This window comes from Lucilia sericata, unplaced genomic scaffold, assembly GCF_015586225.1.
Source record: "Lucilia sericata isolate MDLA Ls3-8-SP2 unplaced genomic scaffold, ASM1558622v1 Contig000006F_arrow, whole genome shotgun sequence".
NCBI classification, from domain to species: domain Eukaryota; kingdom Metazoa; phylum Arthropoda; class Insecta; order Diptera; family Calliphoridae; genus Lucilia; species Lucilia sericata.
In genome coordinates this window covers 682973-709376 of record NW_023994047.1, presented here as the reverse complement: position 1 = coordinate 709376, position 26404 = coordinate 682973, and the positions used below count along the sequence as shown (strand labels likewise).

Sequence of the window (26404 nt, the reverse complement as noted above, 5' to 3'; positions counted from 1 at the left end):
CCACTTCACCTTCTTTTTGTAATAAAACTTCCTTGAAGCGATGACAAAATATTTCAATTTAAAACATCACTTTACAACCAACCACCTTTATCACTTTCTTTATAAAATACAACTCTGCTGCTATTTCATTTTAAATTCAATTTAATACAGTTCAATTTCGTAACGTTCAAATTCAATTTCGTTCAGTTCAGTTCAAATCATTCATTATTTGATTTCATTTTTATAAATAAAAATTACTAATTAATTGTGTGTATTTAGTTTTAGATTATAGCGTTCTACTAAAAATGAAATTTAAATTATATTAATATAAAAAATCAAAATTATCAAAATTTAAATGAAATTTGTCTATTTTTTTGCGAAATTAATTTGTAGACCTTACATGAGATCTTCCTTGATTGATTTGTATCGATAACAAATATATTTATTATACATACATCTTAACATTTTACTATTTAGTTAATAAAGATAATAATTAATTTTAAACTTAATTATTATTTAGTTTAGATTCATTGTTGCCTCTTAACAGTAATTAAAGTAGTTAGTTATTAAATTCTAAATCATAAAATTCATTTAAAAAACAGTAATTTGTAATAATACTATTACTTAACAACTATTTACTGCTATTTAAACTGTTACTACTATACTACTACTATTCTACTGCTAATACTTTTTACAAATTGGAAAAAAATTGTTGCTATTTTTTTATAATTAAAAAAAAAGAAATATTAAGTAATTTTAAATTAAATATTGACAAAAAATATAATTCTCTTCAATATTACAACTTAAGCTTCAAATTTTAAATCAAAGTCTTGATTAATATTTTTGTTTCATATTTTTTAAAGCTGTACTTGAGTTTGAAACTTAAAATTTATATTTTTATTTTAAATTAAAAAAATATATATTTACTAAAGTTTTGTAAGACAGTCCCGGACAGTCCCCATGGTAATGAGTTTTCATTACTCTCTAAATAACATTAAATAGCTGAATAATAACTTCCTGAAATCATTAATATTTTACATTGATCGGAAACAATTATTGAAAACTATTAAGTATTTAAAACCTGATCAGAAAGAAAGCTTTTTTAAAACTTTTCCAGTAATAAACATAGATTAAAGCGAATTTTCTAAAAAGTCTCTAAAGTTTTTTAGTAGAAAGCTTTTTGTCATAAGAAAGCTTAGTTGTAATAAGCTTTTTTGGAAATACATAGCATTTTTGTACGAAGCTTTTATCGTAATGTGCGTTTTTGTAATACATATTCGTGCGAAGTTTTTCTTTGAAAAGCTTAGTTACAAAATGTCGGAAAGCTTTTTCAAAAATCTTCCAGTACAAAGATTAATGCAAAGTTTCTAAGCAGTCTTCAAAGTTTTTTATTAGAAAGATTTTTCTCTGGAGAAAGGTTTGTTGTATTAAGCTTTTTATGGTTATATGAAACTTTTATCATAATGTGAAGCTTTTATCATAATGTGCATTTTTCTACTAAACGTGTACTATGTTTTTCTTTGAAAAGTTTTGTTATAAAATGTTCATCTGCGATAAGCTTTTTCATTGAAAGCTTTCATGTATGATTAAACCATAATAAGCTTCTTCTACAATATAAAATCAAAAAGGTATTTTAAAATATGTTTTATAGAAAGCTTTCATATGAATGCTTAAACCATATCAAGCTTCTTCTACAATATAAAAAAAAAAAGCTATTTTAAAATATATCTAATGGAAAGCTTCTCATAACAAGGTATTCTTTAAAAACTTTCTCCTTAAGTGCTTTTTTTGTAAAAAAGTTTTTTCAGAAAAGCTTTTTTTAAACAGACATTCCGCAAAAGTTTATTTGTAATAAACTATTTTGAAAAAGTTTTTTAAAAAAAGTTCGGCTGAAAAAAACTTTTTTGTAAGAGCCATTGCCCAAAAAGCTTTGTTTGTAGAAAGCTTTTTTCATAAAATTATGTTTTCAAATAGCTTTTCCAGTAAAGCTTTTATAAAAAGCTTTGTTTATATAAAGCTTTTCTAAAAAACTTTGCTTATATAAAGCTTTTATAAAAAGCCTTGTTTGTATAAAGCTTTTTTAGAAAAGCTCTTATTAGAAGCTTTTTTATATAATACTTTTTAAAAAAGCTCTTATGAAAAACTTTTTTTATATAAAGCTTTTTAAGCCAAATAAATATATAGTTTAAACAAAAACAGAAAGTTATTTAAATTTAAAAATTTGCTTTAATTATCTATAGACGCAGTGGGACCCAGTTAAAGATGATTTTTTTTAAATTTTTCTTTTGATTTTTAGAGCATTTCTTTATTTTACTTTCTCTTAACAAAAAAATTCTCTCTGATATTAATAGCATATTTTTCTTATTCTTCTTCTATGACTTCTCTTTCCATTATAAATTTTTCTACTCTATTGTCTAATCTATTTTTATCTCATCTACTTTATAATACTATTACTTCTTAACTAAAACAAAACTAAATATCATTTTAAATTAAAAACATTAATTTAACAAAACTAAAACCTAAATAAAAATAATTTTTTTGTTAAAAAAAAATTAATCAATCAATTAAATTTTTCTTTAAATAAAAATATTTAAAACTATTTATTTTTAATTGAAATCCCTTTAAAAAATATATAAACCTATTTTAATGCTAATAAATTATGTGTTTAATGATTTTCATTTTCTCAATTTTAAATTAATTATTTCATTAAATGAATGAATAATTGATTGATGAAACAAAATGATGAAATAATAAAAACAAATAAATTATGAACGTTGTAACGTGGTACTTTGATTGATCGATCGTATGATTGATCGAAATTTATTATAGTATACTTGGCATGAATCTATTCGGATGTAAATTCTGCGAAAAGGTGGGCGATGAGGTGGTATGCGATCGCAAGAATTTCGACAGTCTACTGTGGGCTCTCGTCACAGTATTTCAGGTAGATTTTAATATTATTTAAAAAAAAAAAAAAAAAAACATTGATATATTTATTATAAACTTTAATGTTAAATAAAATTAACAAATGAAAAAATAAGAAATAAAAATATAACTACAGAGTTTGTTTGTAATGTTTTATATAATTTTTTTTTGTTTTATAATTTTAACATAAATTTTAATTTATTTATGATTAAGATTTTTAGTTGTTGTTTTAAGTTGGCCTGTGATTTTTATTTTAATTTTAAAGCTTTTTAAGTGTTTTTTTGTTTGTTTTGTGTATTTGTTTAACTTTTTTCAAGTTTTAAAAATATTTTAATTTATTTGTTTGGTTTTTAATTTATTTGCTTGTTCTGCTGTTATAGACTTTAAGTTTTTAATTTGTGGTGTGTTCTGTGTAAAACAATTCAAATATAAATTTAAAAAAAAATTGTTTTAGGACACTGTACGTACACTTAGGTTAGGTTTTCAATTACTGTTAGTTTAGTGTAGTTGCCTTAGTAGTAAATTTGCAAGAGTAGCAACGTTTTAAAGTGCCATGTTGAAAAAAAATTAGTTATTTTTAGTTTTAAAATGTATGAAAAGAATATAGTGTGGCTTTTAAACAAAAAATGGACTTATAAATATTTTTATATAAAAGCAAGGGTAAGTATTAAGATTATTTATTTTAAGGCAATTAAAATAAGCATGTTTTTTTAACCTTAAAATCTAATATAAATATTTATTTAGCATAAATGTTTCATGTTTGCAAATTTGCACGTTCATTTGACACTGTAAATGTTGGCAATTAATGTAAATGTGTATTCAAATTCACTCATTTAAGAATTATATATTAAAAATTTAAACTCTCACGTAATCCCTTTAAAATTCTCTCTATCACTCTCTAACATTAACTCACTCTCATTACAATTCTCTTACTCTGTCTTGACATTTTCATTTGTAAAAATATCACTATTAACATAACTCTCTCTCTCTCTCTCTCTACCTCTTTCTCTTGTCATATAAATTTCATGATCTTGTATATCATTGATATTGTATATAAAATTGCAGAATATAGTTAAAATTCATTTAAACAAAAGTTCAAACAATTAAAACATTTTAATATAATATTAATTTATACGTATAATTAATAAGTAAACAAACCATATATCACAAATTTAGCAAAATATTAAGCAAAACTATTAATAAAAAGAAAGGATCTTAAACTCTTTTCTCTTTTAAAGTTTTGAAAATGTTTTAATTATTTTGCTAAAAGTCTGTATAAATAGTAACCCCCCCATCAAGCAACAGTTACAATAATGAACCTCCCTAATAATAATAAAAAAAATTAACAACCCACTTACTTTTGGCTACAAAAAAATTTATCAAAAACATAATTAACCACTAACTATACATTTTTTAACAAAACTTAATAGCAACAAATACAATAAAACTTTAGAAACAGTTATTTAAAGCTTTTATATGCAATTTGTTTTAAAACAATTAGCTAAACACAAGTTTTATTGTATTTTTTTAATAAATAAAACAATATATCAAACATTTGCCTAATTTTAGTTATTTATATTTTATGTTTTTTTTTTCTATTTCAAATTATAATTTTTAAAAAATATATTTCTTTTAATAAAAAAAAATAATGTATTCTAAACAATATTTAACGAAAAAAAAACAATATATCAAAACATATATCATTTTTTATTATCATATTGAAATACTACTACAACAATCAACTAAAAACTACTACCCTACTACTACTACCGAAACTGAATACTACTACCACTACTACTACAACACGCGTGTGTGTATGTGTAAAATATACCAAAAAAAATCCAATAAAAAATAAAAAAAAAAACATTCTATGTGATTGTGTGTATGTGTAAAATGTTGTATGTGTGTTTCATTAAAAACATACAACCTTACAGCATACTGGGCATGTATTTGTTCGGCGGTAAGTTTTGCAAATTTATGGATGAAACTGGACTCGAACGCGAATGTACGTGTCCCGAAATAATCAGCAAACATCCTCAGTGTGAATGTGATCGTAAGCACTTCAACAATATACTCTGGGCCACCGTAACCGTCTTTCAAGTAAGAGAAACTTAGTCATACTACTTACTACTACTCTCTTTGTAAACTCTTTTTTCTTATTCTCTTAAACATTATTAATTTCGTTAACAAAAAAAAAACAATTAAATTTATTATACAAAATTATGAAAAATAATCACATTTGTTTGTTACAAAAATTTTTATCTTCATAGACAAATTGTATTTCTTCTTGGTTTGTTTCTCTTAAGTTTTTAATTTTTTTTTAATTAATTTTTTGTTATAATGTTTATGTTTCAGTTTTTTAATTACACTAAGTGAAAAAAAAAATATTTATTAATAACCATTTAAAACATATATATAGTCATTTTGAAATATCATTACAAAATTAAAAACAAAACCCAAAAACACTTAGAAGATTTTGTTAATTAGTTTGTAGCTAAGATTTTATATGCCAAAACATTTATTATTGGCATTGTAGTAAAATTTTTCCATAAATAGTTGTTAATCATTTTAAAATTAATTTAAATATTTTAATTAACAAATTAAATTAGAAATAATTCTGCACTTAGTAGCAAAAGTTAGTAATACGAATTAAAAAGATCTTAGTAAAAATAATTGATTTTAAAAAATTTCTCTTAAAGAGAATGTTTGTGATATGGAAGTGATCTTTTGTCGCGTCCTGCTTAAAAGCGAAAGTTTAAGAGAATTCAATCTTTTAAGCGAAAATTTGTGATATCAAAGTGATCTTTTGTCAATAGTTACAGTAGCGTCCTGCTTAAAAGCGAAAGTTTAAAAAGATCTTAGTCAAAGTAATTAATTTTAAGAGAATTCAATCTTTTAAGAGAATGTGATATCGAAGTGATCTTCTGACAACAGATAAAGTAACGTTCTGCTTAAAAGCGAGAGTCCTTTCGATATAATTGAAAACTTAACATTAGAAATATGTCCTAAGATTATACTTGATCGTCTAATAGACGCTCAAGCATTCGTCTTAGTCTTAATACCTAAGCGAGACTAAATGATTCCGTTAGATAAATAGATGAGCTTACGTAGGTGTATAACAAAAACATTATTCTTCCCATTTCGCGTGACTTCATTCTGAAAGTAACATATAGAAAAGTCAATATGTTCAATTTTTCATCAAACTATGTAATACCCAGTAAATTCAGATGCCATAATATCTGTCTACACAGAGGGAAAAAGAAATATACACGCCTGGTACCAAATTGACACCAAACAGTTTATAGTTTTTCAATACCATCTGTTGTCAAAGTATATACATACGTACGACAACACTATGTAAAGTTGACAACATTGCAACAATTTGTTGTCGAAATCTAAATTTTATACACATCCGTTGTCTAAATGTTAACAAACGTGGTAACATTTAGACAACGGATGTGTATAAAATTTTGAATTCGACAACGAATTGTTGCAATGTTGACAATGTTGCGTTGTCAACATTACACAGTGTTGTCATACGTATGTATATACTTTGACAACGGATGTTATTGAAAAATTATAAACTATTTGGTGTCAATTTGGTACCAGGCGTGTATATTTCTTTTGTCCACTGTGTAGATCTTGATAATGGATAGTTAAGGAGTGTTCTTACAACGTCCAAAAAAAGTTTCTTATCCAGTAAATTTATTAATACTATTTTAAAAACATTATTCGGATTCATATCCGATTGCTTTTCAAACATTTGCCGTATTCCTTTCCATTCCCAGACTGTGCAGTCGTCTGTAAAAGATTCATAGGGGCATCAAAGATAGTCCAGATGTGAACGTTTTAAGTTATCACGTACAAACTCCAAAGGTGAACAAGGTAATGAAAATAGTCCATACTTCAACACATACAAACTGAATTCTGTAAGTCTCAAATCCATAAGAAACGGTTCTATACAGAAGGGGAGAACTTCTTCATTCACCTTACAATGACACTTAAGACTGATATTACTTTCGTTGTAGAATTCCTAATTCGAAATATATCAAAATGAGGAAGATTTCTGAAATCTTCTTTATCTTACAGTCACCACTAAAGATTAGGTTTAGTTAGATTATCAGATATTCCCAATTGTCATTCGGAGAGTTTACCAAGATTTTCCGACTTCTTTTACTCAGAAAAGTGAACATCAAGATCTATGCACCCTTTTGGCTGGTACAATGGCACTAAAGACGGAGATTACTTTCGTTGTAGGAAATTGTACATCAAGATATATACTCCCTTTTGGCTGGTACGAAAGATATTCACCTTACAACTAAAGACGGAGATTACTTTTGTTGTAGAATTCCTAATCCGAAAGATATCAAAATGAGGAAAATTTATGAAACCTTCTTTATCTGATGATTAAGGTGTAGATTCCTCGCAGATAAAGTTAAATAATCAGCCATTCCCAATTTACATTCGGAGAGTTTACCTAGAATTTCCGACTTCTTTAACTCAGGAAAGTGAGCATCAAGATCTATACTCTCCTTAATCGCTCTAGCGCTTTTAAATATAAATCGAACTTAGTAGAGATGTGTAACTGAAACATATCCAGTATCATTTACAAGATAGATTAATATCTGCTTTTTATAAAAAACATGCACGATCATCGGTGGTGAATTTCGACTAGAAGATCAGAGTTCTGAAACTATCATATTCCACAAGTTTCCAACAAACATTCGACTATCATTTCTGATCAATTCGAATTGGTTTAAATATATATTTTTTACAGAAAGGATTATTAAAAAAAAACAATGCATTCATTGACAACACGTAATAATTTTATAAAAAAAAATTACACCCAAAAAAAATGCATGTAACAATAATTTTTCATTTGATATTTAAATAAAGAAAAAACAATCCACAAACACTGAAAACTTAAAATAACACCGCAATTTATGTATGTAAACATGGAGTGATTTTGTATATAAATCATATTAAACGTAATCGATTTTATAATACCATCATCTCTTAAAGCTCTTAAATCATCATTAAACATTTGCTGAAATCATCAATTAATTAAATAAAGATTTTTTCAATGCAGTTTCGAAACTAACAACTGAGCATATTTAATGCATGTTTTTTAATACAATTTTTCATACAAATTGTTAAGCTTTAAAAAAAAAACTTTTTTTCCTAATAACAAATTATAATCATAAATATTTATCTTAAGAATTCAAAGTATTCGTAATTAATTAATAAGTTCCATTAGGTAGTAATTTTTTTTTAATACAATAAGTGAAAAAAAAGCAATCAAGTTGGCACGTAATAAAGTTCTTCATTTTGTTAATTTTTATTTCTAATTTTTAAGAATAATACTTATTAATATAAAATTTTGTACATAAATGTTGTTTGTTCATAATTAAATAATTATGAAATACATATGAACTGGAATTTTGTTGTAACAAGTTCGCGTTCAAACTAGAGTTCTTCATATACTCGTAACGTCTTTTGAACAAATCACACCACGAATTAAATTCAATTTTAATTAAAATGTTTGGTAATCTTTTTCTACTAATTGTTTGAAGAAAAACATATTTTTTTTATTTAGTCAAGGATGTCACAGTTTTGGCTTTGCTTTGTTTTAATTTTGTTTTAAAATTTTTTATAAGTTTGGACTTTCCTTGACCTTGTAGGCTGTGTGCTGCTAATGCATTTTGAAAAAAATAACGTTTTTTAAATAAAATTAAAACAAAAATAACAGCAAATTGAATTTTCTTTAGTTGTTGAGTATTTTGTTTTTAATTTAAAATAAAATTAAATCTTTAGTTTCCTTAAATGTTTGTTTGTGTGTGTCTGTTTTTGTTTTAATTTAATTAAACTTAATCTATTGACAAAGAAACGTATTCATATCTTTTGTAAATCTACAAAATTGCGTCTATGTATACGTTTCATTGATTTTTTGTTATTTCTTAATTTATTTAATTAATTAATATTTTGCTCGAGTTTTTTTTATTGATTTTCACTTAATGAGCGCAAACATTTTGTAGATTCTAACACAAGAAGACTGGAATGTTGTACTATTCAACGGCATGGAAAAGACAAGTCATTGGGCTGCATTATATTTTGTGGCCTTAATGACATTTGGCAATTATGTGCTCTTTAACCTATTGGTCGCCATTTTGGTTGAGGGATTCAGTTCAGAGGTAGAGTTTTAGCAAAATGAAAAATAAAACAATTCCAAGGCCAAGAAGAATATTTATCGCTTTGAAGACATAAAACAAGTTTGAGCGGCTACTGATACCGAGCAATAAAACACCCAAACACTCCCTATATTTAATCTCACATTATTATTATGCACCTTAAATATGTATTTCTAATTATAATTATAATAGTAGTAATATATACAAAACCCACAAACTTCTTTTATGCCGATGAAAATTCTTCTTAACCTTAAAGCTTTCAACGTAAAATATTCACTCAATTGTGATTTGATTGATAATTTTTGTGGCCGTTAAAGGTCAGCATAGAAAAAGTCTAATTTTGAAATTTTGATTCCCTCAGCGAAATGAACGTCGCGAACGTGAACAACGAGAATTGGTTAAGAAATTGCGTGAGGAAACATTGGCCGAAAATTATAGCGATGCTATGTATGATGAATCGCACAGTGAAGTCGATTCATCATCGACCAATGAGAGTTACTATGAGGTTCGCAATCGTTGGCATAGTGCCGAAGACATACGCAAGGTAAGTTTGTGATATCGTGTTTTTCTATCTCTATAATAACACATCAACAAATTTAACATCAGGAGGCAGCCGAAATGTTTTTGGAATCAAAGAATAATATGCAAAAGCAGCGATTGCAGCAACCTGCCAGTCGAGATCATCAAATAAAAGAAGTTTCATCTTCAGCCTCTACTAATAATCCCTTAAGTAGTAATAATCGAAAATCATCAGAAAAAGATTTACACAAACCTACTGCTCTTGGTAGTGTTGGTGTAGGTGCTGCAAGTGGGGTACCTATTAGTTCCTCCATTATTAGCGATGAAGATCGTAGAGGACTAAAAAAGGTTGACTACTCTCGTTTTTAAGAGTATTTTCCGAAAATACTATATTTTCTTTTGATTACAGACATATTCCATAAGAGATAGACGTGCTGATGTTCCTCGTTTAGCCAAAATTCGACCTATACGTGAACCTCCTATTATAACCACAACTGCTGCTACACCTCAGGACTCGCCAAATACTACTCTGGAAACAGGCACAACTTTTAGAAACTGGGGTCCACCAGACTCTGATTCTACAGAGGTAATTAGCTATTATCCATCACAGAATCTGTCCAATTCTAATGCTCCTTTTTTCACAGAGTCCTGTTTCACCCTCACTCCTAAGGCCACCTACCATATTCAGCGCTCAACGTTCTCTCGACGAAGGCATTCCATCAATAGATCTTATTCCACCATCTCCCGTCTTGCCTCACAAACAGCACATTAATATTTTAAATGCCAGCCAATTGGAAAGCAATACAAACAATTCCTTAAATAATTTTGGTCAGGCTGGAGCCAATACTTCTTTGCTGTCCTCGTCACTTAACGGTAGTGGTGGTATGCAAAGTGTCATTATAGATGACATTTCGAAAAATTCAAACTCGGCTTCAGGTCCTATTTATGTACCCACAATATCTTCAACTGCAGCCAAACTTCAGTTACCTACATATGCACACACCAGAGGTGAAAGCAGTTCGTCAACAGGCCCAGCAGTCTTATCAACTCAAGCCAGTACTTTGAGCTCAAATGCTCAGGAATCTGCCGAACCATTGCAAAGATTGCCTAGTCTTAAACGTTTTCGTCGTTCCAGTTCAAAGAGAAAGAAGGCTGATATTCTAACTGCCGAAGATGTAGAACACCAACTCAATAATGGCAGTGACAATTCCTGCTTATTAACAGATAGTCCTTCGGTAAGAGCGGAGGCCTTCCTAAAACCTAGCACGCCAAATTTATCTGTTAAAAGTAAGGAGACCAATCGCTTAAGTCCTCAGAACTCTATTAGACGCTTGTCAACATCACTGAGTATTGGCAGTGGGCCCGGCAGTAGGCGTGCTTCGGCTTGTCTCTTCAACTCTCACATGTATCAAAATCTTAATCAACCCTCAAAGTTACACAGTGCCCCTGGCAAGCGTAGAATGTCTTCTATAGAACTGGCATTTACGAAAACATCCCACCTGAATCTGCACAACTTGGAACCATCTCGCAAGTCTCTGTCCTATACTAACTCTAAATTGGATTTGGACAAATGGCAGAAAAACTATGCATGTGTTGGTGAAACCGATATGTTGCAGCAGTACATGCAAGAGCGTGAAAGACGTAAAAACTCAATTAGTCAGTATCCCAAGAAGATCATTGAAGAAACTAAGGATCAACAACATTCCACAGTATCGCATTCAGAACGTATGTCTAAAATAAAAATTCTTATTGAAAGACTTGCACCTCACGACTTCACCAACGAACGCAGAACATATTCGCTCTACATATTTCCCGAGAATAACAGGTAATTATCACAAAATTCCACTCTTTCGGAATCATTGTTAATTTCAGAATATATTTCTTAGGTTCCGTCGAATTTGTATTTGGTTTGTTAATCAAAAATGGTTTGACAACGTCGTTTTGCTGTTCATTGCTCTCAATTGCATAACTTTGGCAATGGAGCGACCCAATATACCACCATACAGTACTGAAAGACTCTTTTTGTCAACAGCGAATTATGTTTTTACAGCCGTTTTCACCTTGGAAATGATCATTAAGGTAGGCTTCGTATACATATTTGAATCAAAAAGCAAACAAGTTTGAAATATACGAAATTTGTATTGTCTTCAAGGTTGTGGCTACTGGTATGTTTTATGGCCCAGATGCCTACTTTACATCTGGCTGGAATATAATGGATGGATCACTGGTAACGATTTCAATCATTGACCTCTTAATGTCACTGATTAGTCAATCTAGCCCAAGGATATTTGGGATTTTAAGGGTACTTTATATTTGTATTTCCTTTAAGACTTTCTATTTATACAAAATTGTTCATTGTTTGTTTTCAAGGTGTTTCGACTACTTCGTTCCCTACGGCCGCTACGTGTTATCAACCGAGCCCCGGGTTTGAAATTAGTCGTGCAAACGCTCTTATCGTCCCTTCGACCTATTGGCAATATTGTGCTCATTTGTTGCACATTCTTCATTATATTTGGCATTCTGGGCGTGCAGCTATTCAAGGGTACATTCTACTTTTGCGAGGGCGAAAACATTAAAAACGTTCGCAACATGTCTGACTGCCTTAGCATACCGGGTAATGCTTGGGTCAATAGAAAATACAATTTCGATGATTTGGGTAAGGCACTTATGTCGTTGTTTGTCCTGAGTTCGCGCGATGGTTGGGTCAACATAATGTACACCGGACTTGATGCAGTAGGTATTGATCAGCAACCGATTGTCAACTACAATGAGTGGCGTTTGCTGTACTTCATTGCATTTATATTGCTCGTTGGATTCTTTGTACTCAACATGTTTGTGGGAGTCGTTGTCGAGAATTTTCATCGCTGTCGCGAAGAGCAAGAAAAAGAGGAGAAAATACGTCGTGCTGCCAAACGAGCCCTGCAAATGGAAAAGAAACGAAGACGAATGCACGAGCCTCCTTACTACATCAATTACTCGCCTTCACGCATGTTTGTTCATAACGTAGTCACATCGAAATACTTTGACTTGGCCATAGCGGCAGTCATTGGCCTGAACGTTGTCACTATGGCCATGGAATATCATAGAATGCGGGCGGAGTTGCAGTATGCATTAAAAATATTTAATTACTTTTTTACCGCTGTGTTCATACTCGAAGCCAATATGAAATTGGTAGCCTTGGGATGGCATCTGTACCTGAAGGACAAGTGGAACCAATTGGATGTCAGTATTGTTCTATTGTCCATTGTCGGCATTGTTTTGGAAGAACTAAATACGAAAAAGTTACCAATCAACCCCACAATAATGCGAGTGATGCGTGTGTTGCGTATAGCAAGAGTGTTGAAACTGTTGAAAATGGCCAAGGGAATACGAGCTTTGCTGGACACGGTGATGCAAGCGTTGCCACAAGTTGGCAATTTGGGCCTGCTCTTTTTCCTGTTGTTCTTTATTTTCGCTGCTCTCGGCGTAGAACTCTTCGGAAGACTCGAGTGCTCCGAAGAGATTCCATGTCAGGGCTTGGGCGAACATGCACATTTCGCCAATTTCGGGATGGCTTTCCTCACATTGTTTCGCGTAGCGACTGGCGATAATTGGAACGGCATCATGAAAGACACATTGAGGAATAACTGTGATGACGCACCGGATTGCGTACGCAACTGTTGCGTTAGCTCGGTTATTGCTCCCATCTTTTTTGTGATATTCGTGCTAATGGCGCAATTCGTTTTAGTGAACGTCGTCGTGGCTGTACTGATGAAACACCTCGAGGAGAGCCACAAACAAATGGAAGACGAAATGGATATGGAAGTCGAACTCGAACGCGAACTAGTGCGTGAACAGGAGTTTGAGCAGGAACAAAAACTTTGCGAACAACTGCAACAGCAAACAAAACCGCCTGCGCCAGCCCAACGTCAACTGGGCAAAGTCAAATCACTGCCAATGAACTTTACCTACAACACCCCGTCTCTGGAGAAAAAGTTTACCGGTGTCCTAAACGCCACCAGCAATCGCCGTCAGACGGTCCAGTACTTTAACCAACAGAACGGTCTGGGCCTCGCAGAGATGGGTGGTGCTTTCAAGACACAAGCTCTGACACAACTAATCCCTGAGTCGGCCACAACCGAAGAGAACAGTTTCGACTCCAAACTACAAATACCTCCCACAGCAAGACGTGGACGACGTTGCTCGACAGCTTTGCGTAAACGTGGCACGCTAACGAAAGAACGATCTCTGGACGAACAAGCCATTCGTCGTCGTACCCTCGAATCGAAGCGTATGAGTTCCGATTCTTTGCCTTGGGGAGGCGATGTCGTTGATTTTCGCAGTGGCACTATCTTCGAGAGTCTAGAATCGGACGGCAGTCCTTCCTCCACATACGACGTGCACAGCATACGCAGCGAAGAAGTTCCACGCAGCGTATCCGATGTAGCCAGCATCGTTAGCGCAGTTGTAAGTGAAAAACCGCCCAGTGCGGCTACATCGAGTGCTACCACAACGAGGCGACCATACGGTCGTTCCCTCTCAACCGATCCCACTTTTATGGGTCCTGCACGCACAAATCTACTCTCTGTACCACGTTCCATGCCACCACGTAGTCGCAGCGGCAGTACAAAGCAACTTTTCAAACAACAAGCCCTCGACGAAGATCCCGATATGGACGAGAGCTCCTTGCTGCTGCCAGTGGTCATGGAAAGTGGAACTGATGCCAATACTACGGCTCAAAATGAAAATAAAGCCAGCAACGATGCAAACGGTCGTTTATCCGCAGATATTGCAATAGTCGAAGGTCTGAGCAAATCTGATTCGGCCGAAATATTACGAATTATATCAGAACGTCGACGCATGGATCAACGTGACAACAGCGGTAATGAAGATTCCGACTATAATGAATTATTACTAGTCAAATCTCCTCAGTCATCTATAGATGGCTAGCTCAAGAATTTATATATTTAACGACAACATCATTTATGTCAATGTCATCAGCATGTATCAATCACAATACATACAATACCTGCGGGCTCACAACTTTTCACATTTAAATGTCAATTCTACTGCAAAATCATGTTCATACTCAGTCTTAAGTTTTCAAAACAATTCTTATTAATAATGGTTTTCATTGCTAAAAGAAGATAGTGTATAATGCGATACAATAAGACAAATTCTAATCAACATCATTAGCAGCAGTATCATCAACTCTCTGTGATTAGTTAAATAATTAATTATAAATACTAAAAGATTTTCCTGCATTATATGTAACGCAATTGCTAGATTATTTAGATAGAGCGAAGAAAAACGAACGACCAATTTAACGAACGAACGAGATAATCAAGTGAAAGGGTCTTATATGTAGCTAACAGTATGTGTGTGTCTAGAGAGTCTAGTTGTAAAGTATAAATAGCTACTACAGTGTACATATTAAAGTTATAAATTAAAAGGATTTAAGATTGTTCTTTCTAAAGCACTGCTTCTTCTACTAAATTGTATAATCTTAAGGATAAGCTAAAGTACCTTCTATAGTTGAAGTCTTCTAAACGTGTTACGTTACCTTTAACAAATTACTTCTTATAAAGAAAATTTTATTAATTTTCTTTTGACGTACTATGTATGTATTTAAAATAGGTTAGTATAGAGAATTTTAATGAACTTAAAATCAAGAGCGTTAGTAACAGGAAACCAAAACGTGAGTTTTTTCATTTTAAGTATTTTCCTTCAATAAAAAATACTTTTTAATATTTAAACATATAGAGTGAAAAGAGCTGCTTTGTTGAAACATATAAACTTGGTTAACATTAATACTATTGTGTAGCGTTATTTAGTTGCAATATTTGTCATACATATACATTAAAGAAAATGTTTATTAAATTTATGGCAAAAACATTAACGAAACAATTATTAATTATGGTAAACAAGAAAAAAAAAAAACAAAATAATAATTACAACAATTAGCTGTTAAAACGAGTTTATATTTTAAATAGTAGAACAACAAAACAAAAATATTTAAAAACAAAAACGCATTTATATTGAAAATTTTTAATATAAGAAAAATATTGACAAAAAAAACAGCAAGTGAGTATATGCATAATTGTATTAAAAAAAAATAAAAAGAAAACATCCTACATTTGCATGTTTAGTTTTAGAAAAGTTGAAAAAAATTAGAAATTTGTTTAAAAAAACATTAAATTTTAAACAATATTGTTTAAGTTATATAAAAGTAAATACATTTTTAATGAGTTACTAGGTTCGATGGAGGAGTTTTTTTAACTGTTTAATTTATATAAAACTCTTTTATAGTTTTTAATAAAAAGAAAATTTAAATAAAAATTTGATAAATATATTTAAACAAAGAAAAACTTTAAATAATTTGAAACTTTTTCTAACAAATTTTCATAAAAACAGTTTATTTCAATTTTTTATTTTTGACAAAATAGTTTTATAATTTGTTTAACATTTCAATTTTAAAATTAACTCCATTAAAATCGAACCTTTAAAACACAAATTAAATAAAAAACATTAACTTCAGGCAGTTGCTTAAACTGTGATTTTTTATGAATGTCTTAAGGCTGCCAAGAAGGAAGTTTGTAAAAAATTGTTTAAATCATTAAAAATAAAGAAACAAAACCCAAACTAAAACTAAATATAAAAAAAGGAAACACTACAACAATTTAAATTATCAACGAATTGTGAAATTAAAAAAAAAAAACAAAAAGCAATTTCTTTTTATATAAAAATCTGTCTATATATAAATGCAAAATAAGAAAATGAAAAAAACACTGTCAATTCTTTATCATAAATAAACTATTATATACATATAAACTAAAAAAACAATTTACAAAAAAAAACTTACTCGCTCTTTCACACTACACTATCTAACTAATTTACACTCAAAACTATTTTTATGTCTATAACTCTTTAACTCACTTTTACCTTGTAACTAATTCTTTTTTTATATTTAAACTAAAAAAAAACTTTTAAACAAAATTGTAAATTATTAAACGAAAAACAAAATAAAAAAACTCTTATACTTTTGACTTTACTATACACATAACTCTTTATACGTTAGGATATGTTTTACAATAAATTTTATATAAAACAAATACTAAAAACATACTTTCACACATACACACACACACACACTTACAAAACTCATTTATACATACACATGTACACTCAATATAATACATACTTTCATATACTATATAGTAGATATGTATGTATGTTATAATAAATATGTACTATTTTGTATATAATAGATAATTTCTTCTGTGCCTTCTTTTCCTTAACGATCGATCAATCTATTATAACAAAAGAAAAATTTAAATAAACAACAACAAACTTAAGAAACAAAGCAACAATACTACACTTCCAAAACCTGATCTACAAAATTTTCAAAATTTCATTTATTAAAAAAAAACGCAGTTGAATTTTAAATTAAAATCTATAAAAACTCTGTTTAAGTTTAAATTGTTTAGGGAATTTGTTACTTTAAAAATACATAATTAAAAGCAATGCTGGATTAATAAATATATTTTTTGTTAAACTTTTAGTTTGTTTTAATTAAACTATTTTAAAAAGTTTTTGCTTTTAACTTTTAACTGCAAATGTTTGTTTCTTAAAGTTTATTTAATTTATTATTTAAGTTTTTAGCTGCTTTTTCTTCCCACCCTTTAATTATTAAAAATATAAAATTTCTTTTTTTTTCTTGCATTTTAAACTGCTTCAAAATTAATACATTGCAAAATCTTGTTGATTAATTATTAGGAATTAAAAATTTAAAAAGTAAACAAAAAATTTAAAAATTAAATTTTAATTAAAAAAAATTAGCAATGAAACAAACAATGTTGTATTAAGTAAATTATTTATGAAATTGTTTAGTTTAGCATATAAAAACCCAAAAAATAAAAAAAATAATGAAAATAAAAAAACTAATGGAACAAGAATTGTTTAACTAATAAAAAAAAAGTATAAATATTTAAAAATAAGTAAAACAACAACTACAATAATTATGTAAACCACATTGAGAAATTGTTAAATAACAAAGAAAAGAAAAAAAACAAAAACAACAAATTATTATAAAATAAATTATATTAAAAACTAGGAGTAAAATTTTAGCAAATATTTTAGAATTGTGTAAAAAGTTGTAATTCAATACTTTCGAAACTAAATAAAAATTAAAAAAAAAAAATAACAAAAATGTGTTTTAAATTTCTTTAAAAGAAAACTTCAATAAATACTTAAATTGAATTTTAGCAAAAACCTCACTAATTTTTCTCAATAACTTTTTGGAAAAAAAAATTCGTAAAATCAATTTTTATTAAAAAACTTCAATTTCCTAAAAAAAATATCAACAAATTTCTTAGTTAAATCCTAAAAATTTTTAAAAATTTTGTTTGAAATCACATATCTTCGAAATTTTGAACTTATTTGCGAAGAAATTTTATATCAGCAAAACTAACCTGGTAATCATGAGGATTCATAAAAACATAATTATAGTTTTATTTTGGGGTTAATTTCAAATATAAACATTTTGAAAAAATTTTAAAAAATATTTGAAACTTCCTACTTATTTATGTTCGAACAGTTTTTAAACGTGTTCAAATGGTTTCTTAAATCATGAAGATTTCTTTTATTATTACTTGCGCCCAATTTTTTACATTTTTTAATATAAATTAACAAAATTTAAATGATTTTTCAAGTCAGAATTGTAAGATTCAACTGAAGTTCTGCTTGCGAAAGGTTTACATTAAAAAACATAAAAGCGACAGAAATAAAACAAAAAATGATGAAAGCACAGGATGAATATTAGGCTTAAGGATCAATGTAGAAGAAATTGAGATGAATAAAAGGGTTATGTTAAGATAAAATGAAAAAGCAAATGAAAAAAAAAAAATAATTAAAAATGAATAGGCACAACAACAAAACAACGTTGTTATTAAAGTAGAATTTCAACTTATTTACCCACCTGTGCTTTAAAAGATTTTATAAAAGGAAAAACTTTTAAAGGTACTAAAGATCCAAAAGATCTTTTAAACCATTTGGGAAATATAAAATTTTATGATTATTTCATTAATGGTTTAAAAATATAACGCATATTTTTTTTAAATTTCATATTTTTATTCTGAAAAAACAAAAGTATTTCACCAACAAGGCCATAACAAATTTTCTAAAAACAAAAATACCTTTTAAGTTTTAAGTACTAGGGATCATTGCGGCAAATAATAGAGATCCTTCGTTCTTTTTTTAAAGGTTCGTTGTGGAATTTAGACTCTTCATTAGCTAGAATTTCATGGGTAAAATTATATCTAGCCGTATGGCTAAATAAAAACAATTAAAAAAAATATTTGTAGAAAACTTTCTAGCAGCTTGTTTAGACCTTATTTACTTTAAATATAATTAAAAAAAAAACAACTTTAAACTTACCTCATTATATACAAGGAACGGCGGGGTAATAAAATATCGACATAGAAATTATTTTCTAAAATAGCCTTTGGTTGATTACGATAATTATCTTGTTCATTATTGTTAGTACTAGTAGTTGAGGACTCTTTGGTGCGCACCAAACGCATAACTGCATCCGATAACAAACTTATGCCGGCTATAGTGTGACCACAATACTAAATAGAAAAACAAATACTTAAAAACACAATAAAACACAACTAAATTTCCTAATTACCCTTGTACTGTCCACATGTGGCTTAATAACACCCTGCGGCGCCAAGTCTAATATGTGTATAAATGGCATTATTTCCCCCTCAAATCCTACTTTACTAACACGATCCAATACAGCACGATTGTGGGGATACCAATGTTTGCGTTCGGTTTCTCGAAAACCATGTATGGCCTAAAATAGCAACAATTTTAGCAAATCTTTATCTTTAATTATTAACCATAATATTTACTTACATCATCCCAGTGATCATACTCATAACGTAAACGTTTCATGTAAGGCTCCACCTCTTCAAAAAGTTGAGACTCCTCCAATTCACTTATGAAATCCGGCAATAATTTCATATCCTTTTTAAATTTTTCCAGTTCTTCTAAAGGCCATTCGCCTTTAAAGTCCATTAATGTAAAATCTTTTTAAGAAATAATGGAGAAATATTGAAATTTTTACTAAACTTTTCCCTTGTACAAAACTTACCTTTATTTTGTTTTTGTTCGACATTTTCTTGCGACCATTTTGTTACATTTGTATGTAAAGATTTTGGGCAATTTATTACCACAGTCCATAAGTTATTATTAGAAGCTGTAGCATTTCTACATAATAAAATACCCACCGGTTTAACTAAATTTATTAATTTAAACATTTTTTCTTAAATAAAACTAGAGCAATTAAATAACAATTCCTATCAGACTTAAACAAAATGTCTTCTTCTAGCGCGAATGCTAAAAACTAGTGTTGTCAAATTTGTAAGCAGAAAAAACTCATAATTAAAGAAAAGTGCGTTCACATAAAAAAAACAACAAGAACATATTTTATCTAAAAACCAATAATTAAATATATTTTTTGTTTAAAATCTTCAAATTTTATATATATATATTTGCTTTTTAACTTTAAAAACACGGGAATTTTCTAAAATAATAAAAGAAAACTCTTTTAAAAGCACTAAGTTGACAGTAATTGTTTACATTTAGTCCAGCTGTAAGACACTGCTGTATCCTGTGTTTTAATTATCCAGCTGTTTACCCTGTTTAACCCAGTATTTAGTTCACCCGCCGGCCACTGCCTTATCCAATATAAAAACTTGGCAGCACCTTAACTCAAAATTTGACATTTCTATTTTTGTCCACAGTTGTTTTTGTTTTTTTCTCCACATATGTTTACTTAAAAATCTGCGAAGACAATTTTCGTTTTTTGTGTGTTTTTGCCAATTATTATTTGTGGGAAAAATACGCAATACATATATAGACTACGAATTATAAGTGTTTTTGGCATTTAAGAAATGTACAAATATGGCCACAAACTATCGTCCAGTCTTTGGCAAAGTCAAATTTATGGTAAAACAAACAGCTGGCTGGCCACTGCTTTACAATTGAGAAGTCTTCAATCAAACGCACCACAACAGGACTCCAATGTGTTTCGTAAACGTAAATTTATACCACCAGATCCTTCCAAAGTGGTCAAAGGTGTTGTGCCCAATGAAATTAGGGTGGTAATTTGTGGTGGTGGCATCATGGGTGCCTCGGTGGCTTATCACTTGGCTTTAATGGGCTGGGGTAAGGAAACCCTGCTGGTGGAGCAGGATAAAGTGGGAGGCGAAAATCCTTGGTGTGCCAGTGGTTTGGCGGGGCGTTTTGAACCCAGTTATACGGAGTTGAAACTAGCAGAATATTCTATTGAATTGATAAAAGAACTGAGCGAAAAAGGTCTACCTACTGGCTGGAATCAGGTGGGCAGTCTAAATTTGGCACGCACCTTCGACCGCATGACTTCCTTCAATCGCATGAAATCTCAGGGTGTTGCCTGGGGTATTCCAACCGAGATTTTAACGCCGGAACAGTGTCAGGAAAAATGTCCTATTATTGGAACAAATGATTTGATGGGTGGTTTATGGATACCCGAGGATGGTGTTTGTGATCCCCAATTAGTGTGCAAATCATTTCTGGAGGAAGCTAAACGCATGGATGTGCGTGTGGTGGAACATTGTGCTGTCAAGAAAATCCTAAGCGAACATGGCAAAGTCACGGAAGTGGAGACTACGGCCGGTAACATTCAATGTGAATATTTTATCAATTGTACTGGCTTTTGGGCAAGAGAAGTTGGTACTCTGTCCAATCCTCATGTAAAAATACCTCTAAAGGCTGTGGAACATCATTATTTATACACTAAACCTATTGAGGGTTTAAATTCTAATACGCCATTTGTGCGTGACTATGATGGTGGCATATATTTTAGGGAAAAGAACGGTACCATTTTGGGGGGTAAGTTAATTTTTGTAAATACAATAAAATAAATAACAATTAAGCTTTCCTTTATCCTCAGGTGGTTTTGAACGTGAGGCCAAAGTGGCCTACGAGGGTGGCATTAAACCTTTGTCACAAAAGGAACGTGTTTTACCAGCTGACTGGGATCATTTCCATGAACTGTTAGATGAGCTGTTAAAAAGAGTACCTGCCTTAAGAACCGCCAATTTAGATCGTTTGACCAATACTTTACAGGCATTTTCTCCTGATTGTAAATGGATTTTGGGCGAAGCTCCGGAAATACAAAACTATTTCGTTTCTGCTGGCATGAAAACTATAGGTGTATCAGCCGCTGGTGGTCTTGGTCGTGCATTGGCAGAACTTATAGTTAAAGACACTTGTTTTGTGGACATACACATCCTAGATATACATCGCTTTTTGGGCCTGCACAATAATCGTAAATTTTTAACTGATCGTTGTAAGGAGGTACCCGGCAAACTTTACCAAATATCTTATCCGTTTGATGAGTACAAAACTGGTCGCAATTTACGTATGTCTCCAATTTATCCGGCTTTACAAGATGCTGGTGCTGTTTTTGGTCAAACAATGGGCTACGAAAGACCTAATTACTTCGATGCCAAAAATGTTAAGGGTAAGCTCGCCTCTTTCTTTTGTAACGTTAAAAATTGTATTGTTTTTTGTTAATATGTTGCAGATGAATTTGGTCTGCCCCAATTTCGCATAGCCCAGACCAAAACCTTTGGCAAACCACCATGGTTTGATCATGTGGCAGCCGAATATAAAGCCTGTCGCGAGGGCATTGGTTTAGCTGACTACAGTTCTTTTACCAAATACGATTTTTGGTCTAAAGGTCGTGAGGTGGTGGATCTTTTACAATATTTGTGCTCAAATGATGTAGATGTTCCCGTTGGCAGCATTATTCACACCGGTATGCAAAATCATTTGGGTGGTTATGAGAATGATTGCTCTTTGGCGCGTCTTTCAGAACGACAGTATGTTTGCCTAGGCTCTACTTGAAAAAAAAATTGAAAAATTGATACTGACATCATTACTTGTTGCTTTCTTCGTAGTTATATGATGATAGCGCCAACCATACAACAAACGCGTTCCATGAGCTGGATACGCAAGAATATGCCCGACCACTTGAGGGCAGGTGTTAATGTAGCCGATGTGACTTCCATGTATACAGCCATTTGTATTATAGGTCCTTATTCACGTGTTTTACTCTCGGAATTAACTGATACCGATCTTTCGCCCAAGAACTTCCCCTTCTTTACCTACAAGGAGTTGGATGTGGGTTTGGCTAATGGCATACGAGTACTCAATATAACGCATACTGGGGAATTGGGTTATGTTCTGTACATACCCAACGAATATGCGTTGCATGTCTATTCGCGAATTCATCAAGGTGGCCAAAAATATAATATACAACATGCTGGTTATTATGCCACACGCACCTTGAGAATTGAAAAATTCTATGCTTTTTGGGGACAAGATTTGGATACGTTTACCACGCCTTTGGAATGTGGACGCAGTTGGCGTGTAAAATTCAATGTAAGTTTCCTTTTTAAAAATTTAGAGGGAAATTTTCAAGTTTTTTTTTTTTTTTTCTTCCATATTAGAAACCCATCGATTTTATAGGCCGTGCTGCTTTAGAGAAACAACGTGATGAGGGTGTCAAGAGAATGTATGTTCAATTATTGCTTAATGATCATGATCACGAAGTGGATGTCTGGTGTTGGGGCAATGAGCCTATTTATCGTGATGGCAAATACTGTGGCATGACTACCACCACTGGTTATGGTTTTACTTTTAAAAAACAAGTTTGTCTGGGTTTTGTGCGCAATTTCGATGATGAAGGCAATGAAATGACGGTGACCAATGATTATATCTTATCGGGTCATTATGAAGTCGAAGTTGCAGGCATACGCTTCGAAGCCAAAGTCAATTTACACTCGCCCAATTTACCCACCAAATTCCCTGATAAGGAACGTGAAGCTTATCATGCTACGCGTGACAAACCGGGACAGGCTGATTTGCTATCATTTGGTAATACAGAGACTTCTTAAATTATTTAAATATTTATTCGTTGGCAGTTAGTAGTTCATTTTATTTCTAAAAAAAAGTATTTGATATTTAATCGGCATTTATCTATAAAATCTCATTTTAAAACATATTGCTTCCAAAAAGGAATCCAAACATTTTCATTGTTAAATATGCCTTAAAACAAGCAAAGAACTGCAAAAATTCTTTAAGTTTAACAAAATTTTCTTTAACAATTTTTTTTAATATTTGAAATGTATTTAAAGAAAAGTGTCCTTGTAAATTTTTGTAATTAACTATAGATTAAACAATTTATACAAATTATTCATGTATATGATATGATGTCTTCTCAAATAATATAAAAATATTCAAAATATTTAAGTAACAATTAATAAATTATAAATTTTCCTAAATAAAAAGATGAAAAAACAAACGAAAATTATGGTTTTATAGCAGGAATCGGGGAAATGAAACATTGAAAGGTTCTAAGGGAACTTTTAGAAAATAACTTCTTAAGCTGATTTTAGCCTTTTCGTATCATATACATTGTTTATGGATAATAGAAAAACTATTAAAGATTATGGTCTTTTTGGTTTAAAACTATTTGAGGCGTTTTAAGAAGCATTTTACTAATTTCCTACTTTTCCTAACATACCCATACAGTTAGTTTGTACTACAGTTTTAAGTCCCACTGTGCATATGTACCTTTTTGTAATGTATGTATACCATTGAACATGGGTATTTATGTAATTACAAAAAAAAATACAAAGTACTCGTAACAAATAGTATGTATCTAGCTAAAAAGTATATACACAAAGCTATATTCCAGACCATGGCCAACTATTGCAGCAGATCGATATTTAACCCAGCCAAAGATAGTGCACAACAGATACAAACACATAAACTAATTTGCATGTGGCTACACAAATAAACACCACCATCGCACCGGGAGAGACGAAAACCAAATGAGAGAAAGGACCTGCGCCTTGTTTAGCACAAAAGAGTTAAGGTTTCCTACTCCAATCTATTCTAAACAAATAAATTTCCTCCACCTCCAAGTCAATTTGGGATTTCAGCATTGTTGTGGCGAAAAGAGTAAGTAATTGCACGTAAACTTTTCAGTTCGTTTTTTAGCTATTTGACTGCTGCTACCAACTGAATTGACACGAAAAGTGTAAAAGAATAAAAGAGAATGTGTTCCAAATAGAATCTGGTTGTTGTTGTTGTTTGCTTGGGTATGTGTGTTGTTTTTTTTTTTTTATTTTTTCAATTGAGGTGGTTGAACTTGTACCACCAGTATTCAGTTTTCATGTCCGCAAATGCATGCAATACAAATTTGTTGTGCTGCGCACAAAGTTCGTTTAAAATTGTTTTTTTTTCTTCTTTCAAACAAACAATTGTACTCACTTACTGGTGTTATACCTTTATTATTACTATGATTATTTTGGTGTATGTTGTTGTTGTTTATTGGCTGTATATATGTATGTATATTTTTCAATATTTTGGCGCAAATTTTTGCTTACAGGGATTTTAATGAAGTTTTTAATTTCAATAATTCACCAGGTGTAAACATTTGTTTTGCAACCCCATTTTTGTTTAAACAAAGTTTGTTTAAAAAATAATACAATTTTCAACTATTTAGCTTAAAATAACAGTTCTGAACTTGATTTTGCAGTTGAATAACAAAAACCAATATACATAGATATTAAAAAATTGTATTTTTTTTATTATAATTTTAATATTTACTGACGTCACAGAGTTTGTTATTTAAAGAGAAAAAAAACAGGTATTTTGAACCTACCAGCCAATAATTTCCAAAACGGGTTTGTTTGCATTGATATTGTTCGAGTTGCATGTGTTGAGATTGAAACTTGATAATAATGATCGACAACAATAATCAACCATAGAAATAGATAAATGTTGGCTGGAGAGGAATTTTCATAATCGTAAATCAGTCAACAGGGTTTTTAATATTCTCCATTAGTAGTTGTGTCAATTGTTGTTATTTTATTTGAAATGACAAAAAAACCTGCCTGAGCGGCATACAGAAGTAGGATGGTTTGGATCTAGTGGTTGTAGTAGAGCCGTTACGTATTCAAGGTCTACCACTACAACACGATATTGTTGATTTTTTGTTGTTTATTTAGTTTGTTGTCAGTTTGTTTTTTTATTTTCAAATGCAGCAAGGTGTATTTGTATGTATGTGTTTTAAAATTGTGTTTAATTCAAAATTTAACCGACTACTAAGCCAGGCTTGCCAATTAGCTAAATATCAGTTTAGATTTAATTAGACTGTGAACTTTATTTAGACTTCAGGTATTGAATTGGTTTCAATTTGGGTAAAATTATGACTTGGGTCTTCTATCCATATTTTCATAAAGCTTCAGCAATTAAAATAAACTGACGTGGTGACAGAAATAATGTTCCCGATTTCATTGGATCAATTATTAGAAATAATACAGTATTAACCTTTATTATCCCAAAATTTAAAAATCGTTTTAGGAAATTTGGTCTTGATAAAAACAAAAAGTTAGTTAACTATCAATGAATTTTCAAAAACTATATTTGACCAATCGTACTAAAAATTCAATTAAACTTTTCAATACTCAATATTGTAGGAATAATACCCTTTTAAATTTATCCGAAAATAATGTAATTTGTTAATTAACTAATAATTGTAATATGTTTAACATAAAATGTTTTTACATTTTCCTTATCTTCACCCAACACCCCTATTAAATTTCCACTATATAATAACACCACCCCACCATGCCTACCCCTTCCTAATAGTTTTGGAGAAAAATTACACTCCCTTATAAACATAAAATAGT

General features: G+C 30.5%; 3 protein-coding genes across 18 annotated transcripts in view; 2 read left to right on the top strand and 1 right to left on the bottom strand.

The window, feature by feature from the left end:
• Positions 1-17708, top strand: part of LOC119601592 (voltage-dependent T-type calcium channel subunit alpha-1G) — a 98036-nt gene extending 80328 nt beyond the window's left edge. For 6 of the 10 annotated variants that reach the window (XM_037952621.1, XM_037952652.1, XM_037952643.1 and 3 more), the window contains 9 exons: positions 4839-5004; positions 8940-9095; positions 9454-9636; positions 9699-9959; positions 10021-10197; positions 10256-11436; positions 11498-11690; positions 11764-11913; positions 11982-17707. In XM_037952621.1, coding sequence (XP_037808549.1) covers positions 4839-5004; positions 8940-9095; positions 9454-9636; positions 9699-9959; positions 10021-10197; positions 10256-11436; positions 11498-11690; positions 11764-11913; positions 11982-14540 — 5026 coding nt within the window. In that variant the 3' untranslated portion in view covers positions 14541-17707. Of the gene's footprint in view, positions 1-2808; positions 2924-4838; positions 5005-8939; positions 9096-9453; positions 9637-9698; positions 9960-10020; positions 10198-10255; positions 11437-11497; positions 11691-11763; positions 11914-11981 lie in introns of all 10 variants that reach the window. The other 4 variants (XM_037952669.1, XM_037952661.1, XM_037952636.1 and 1 more) reach the window with 3 other exon arrangements.
• The window catches only part of LOC119601645 (alpha-ketoglutarate-dependent dioxygenase alkB homolog 7, mitochondrial), a 118425-nt gene extending 98407 nt beyond the window's left edge, over positions 1-20018 (bottom strand). For 3 of the 7 annotated variants that reach the window (XR_005231257.1, XR_005231256.1, XR_005231258.1), the window contains exons 1-4: positions 19747-20017; positions 19509-19681; positions 19279-19446; positions 19026-19219 (exon numbers count right to left, since the gene is read on the bottom strand). Coding sequence is in view for 3 of the 7 variants with exons in the window: in XM_037952727.1 (XP_037808655.1) it covers positions 18802-18919; positions 19026-19219; positions 19279-19446; positions 19509-19681; positions 19747-19912 (819 nt within the window). In the remaining 4 variants the exon portion in view is untranslated. Of the gene's footprint in view, positions 1-18600; positions 18920-19025; positions 19220-19278; positions 19447-19508; positions 19682-19746 lie in introns of those variants that run through there. The other 4 variants (XM_037952727.1, XM_037952717.1, XR_005231259.1 and 1 more) reach the window with 4 other exon arrangements.
• Positions 20019-20396: 378 nt separating this feature from the next.
• On the top strand, positions 20397-24007 carry LOC119601662 (pyruvate dehydrogenase phosphatase regulatory subunit, mitochondrial). The gene is made up of 5 exons (XM_037952757.1): positions 20397-21527; positions 21589-22161; positions 22225-22522; positions 22601-23084; positions 23153-24007. The coding sequence occupies exons 1-5, from the start codon at positions 20549-20551 to the stop codon at positions 23597-23599; spliced, it is 2781 nt and encodes a 926-aa protein (XP_037808685.1). The 5' UTR covers positions 20397-20548; the 3' UTR covers positions 23600-24007.
• Positions 24008-26404: the final 2397 nt, after the last annotated feature.

What these genes read in the sequence shown, in the direction of transcription:
- LOC119601662 (XM_037952757.1), top strand. Translation starts at nt 20,549, where the DNA reads ATGTACAAATATGGCCACAAACTATCGTCCAGTCTTTGGCAAAGTCAA. An exon ending in GCGCGTCTTTCAGAACGACA is followed by an intron (nt 22,523 to 22,600) that starts GTATGTTTGCCT and finishes CTTTCTTCGTAG; the next exon opens with TTATATGATGATAGCGCCAA. An exon ending in GTTGGCGTGTAAAATTCAAT is followed by an intron (nt 23,085 to 23,152) that starts GTAAGTTTCCTT and finishes CTTCCATATTAG; the next exon opens with AAACCCATCGATTTTATAGG.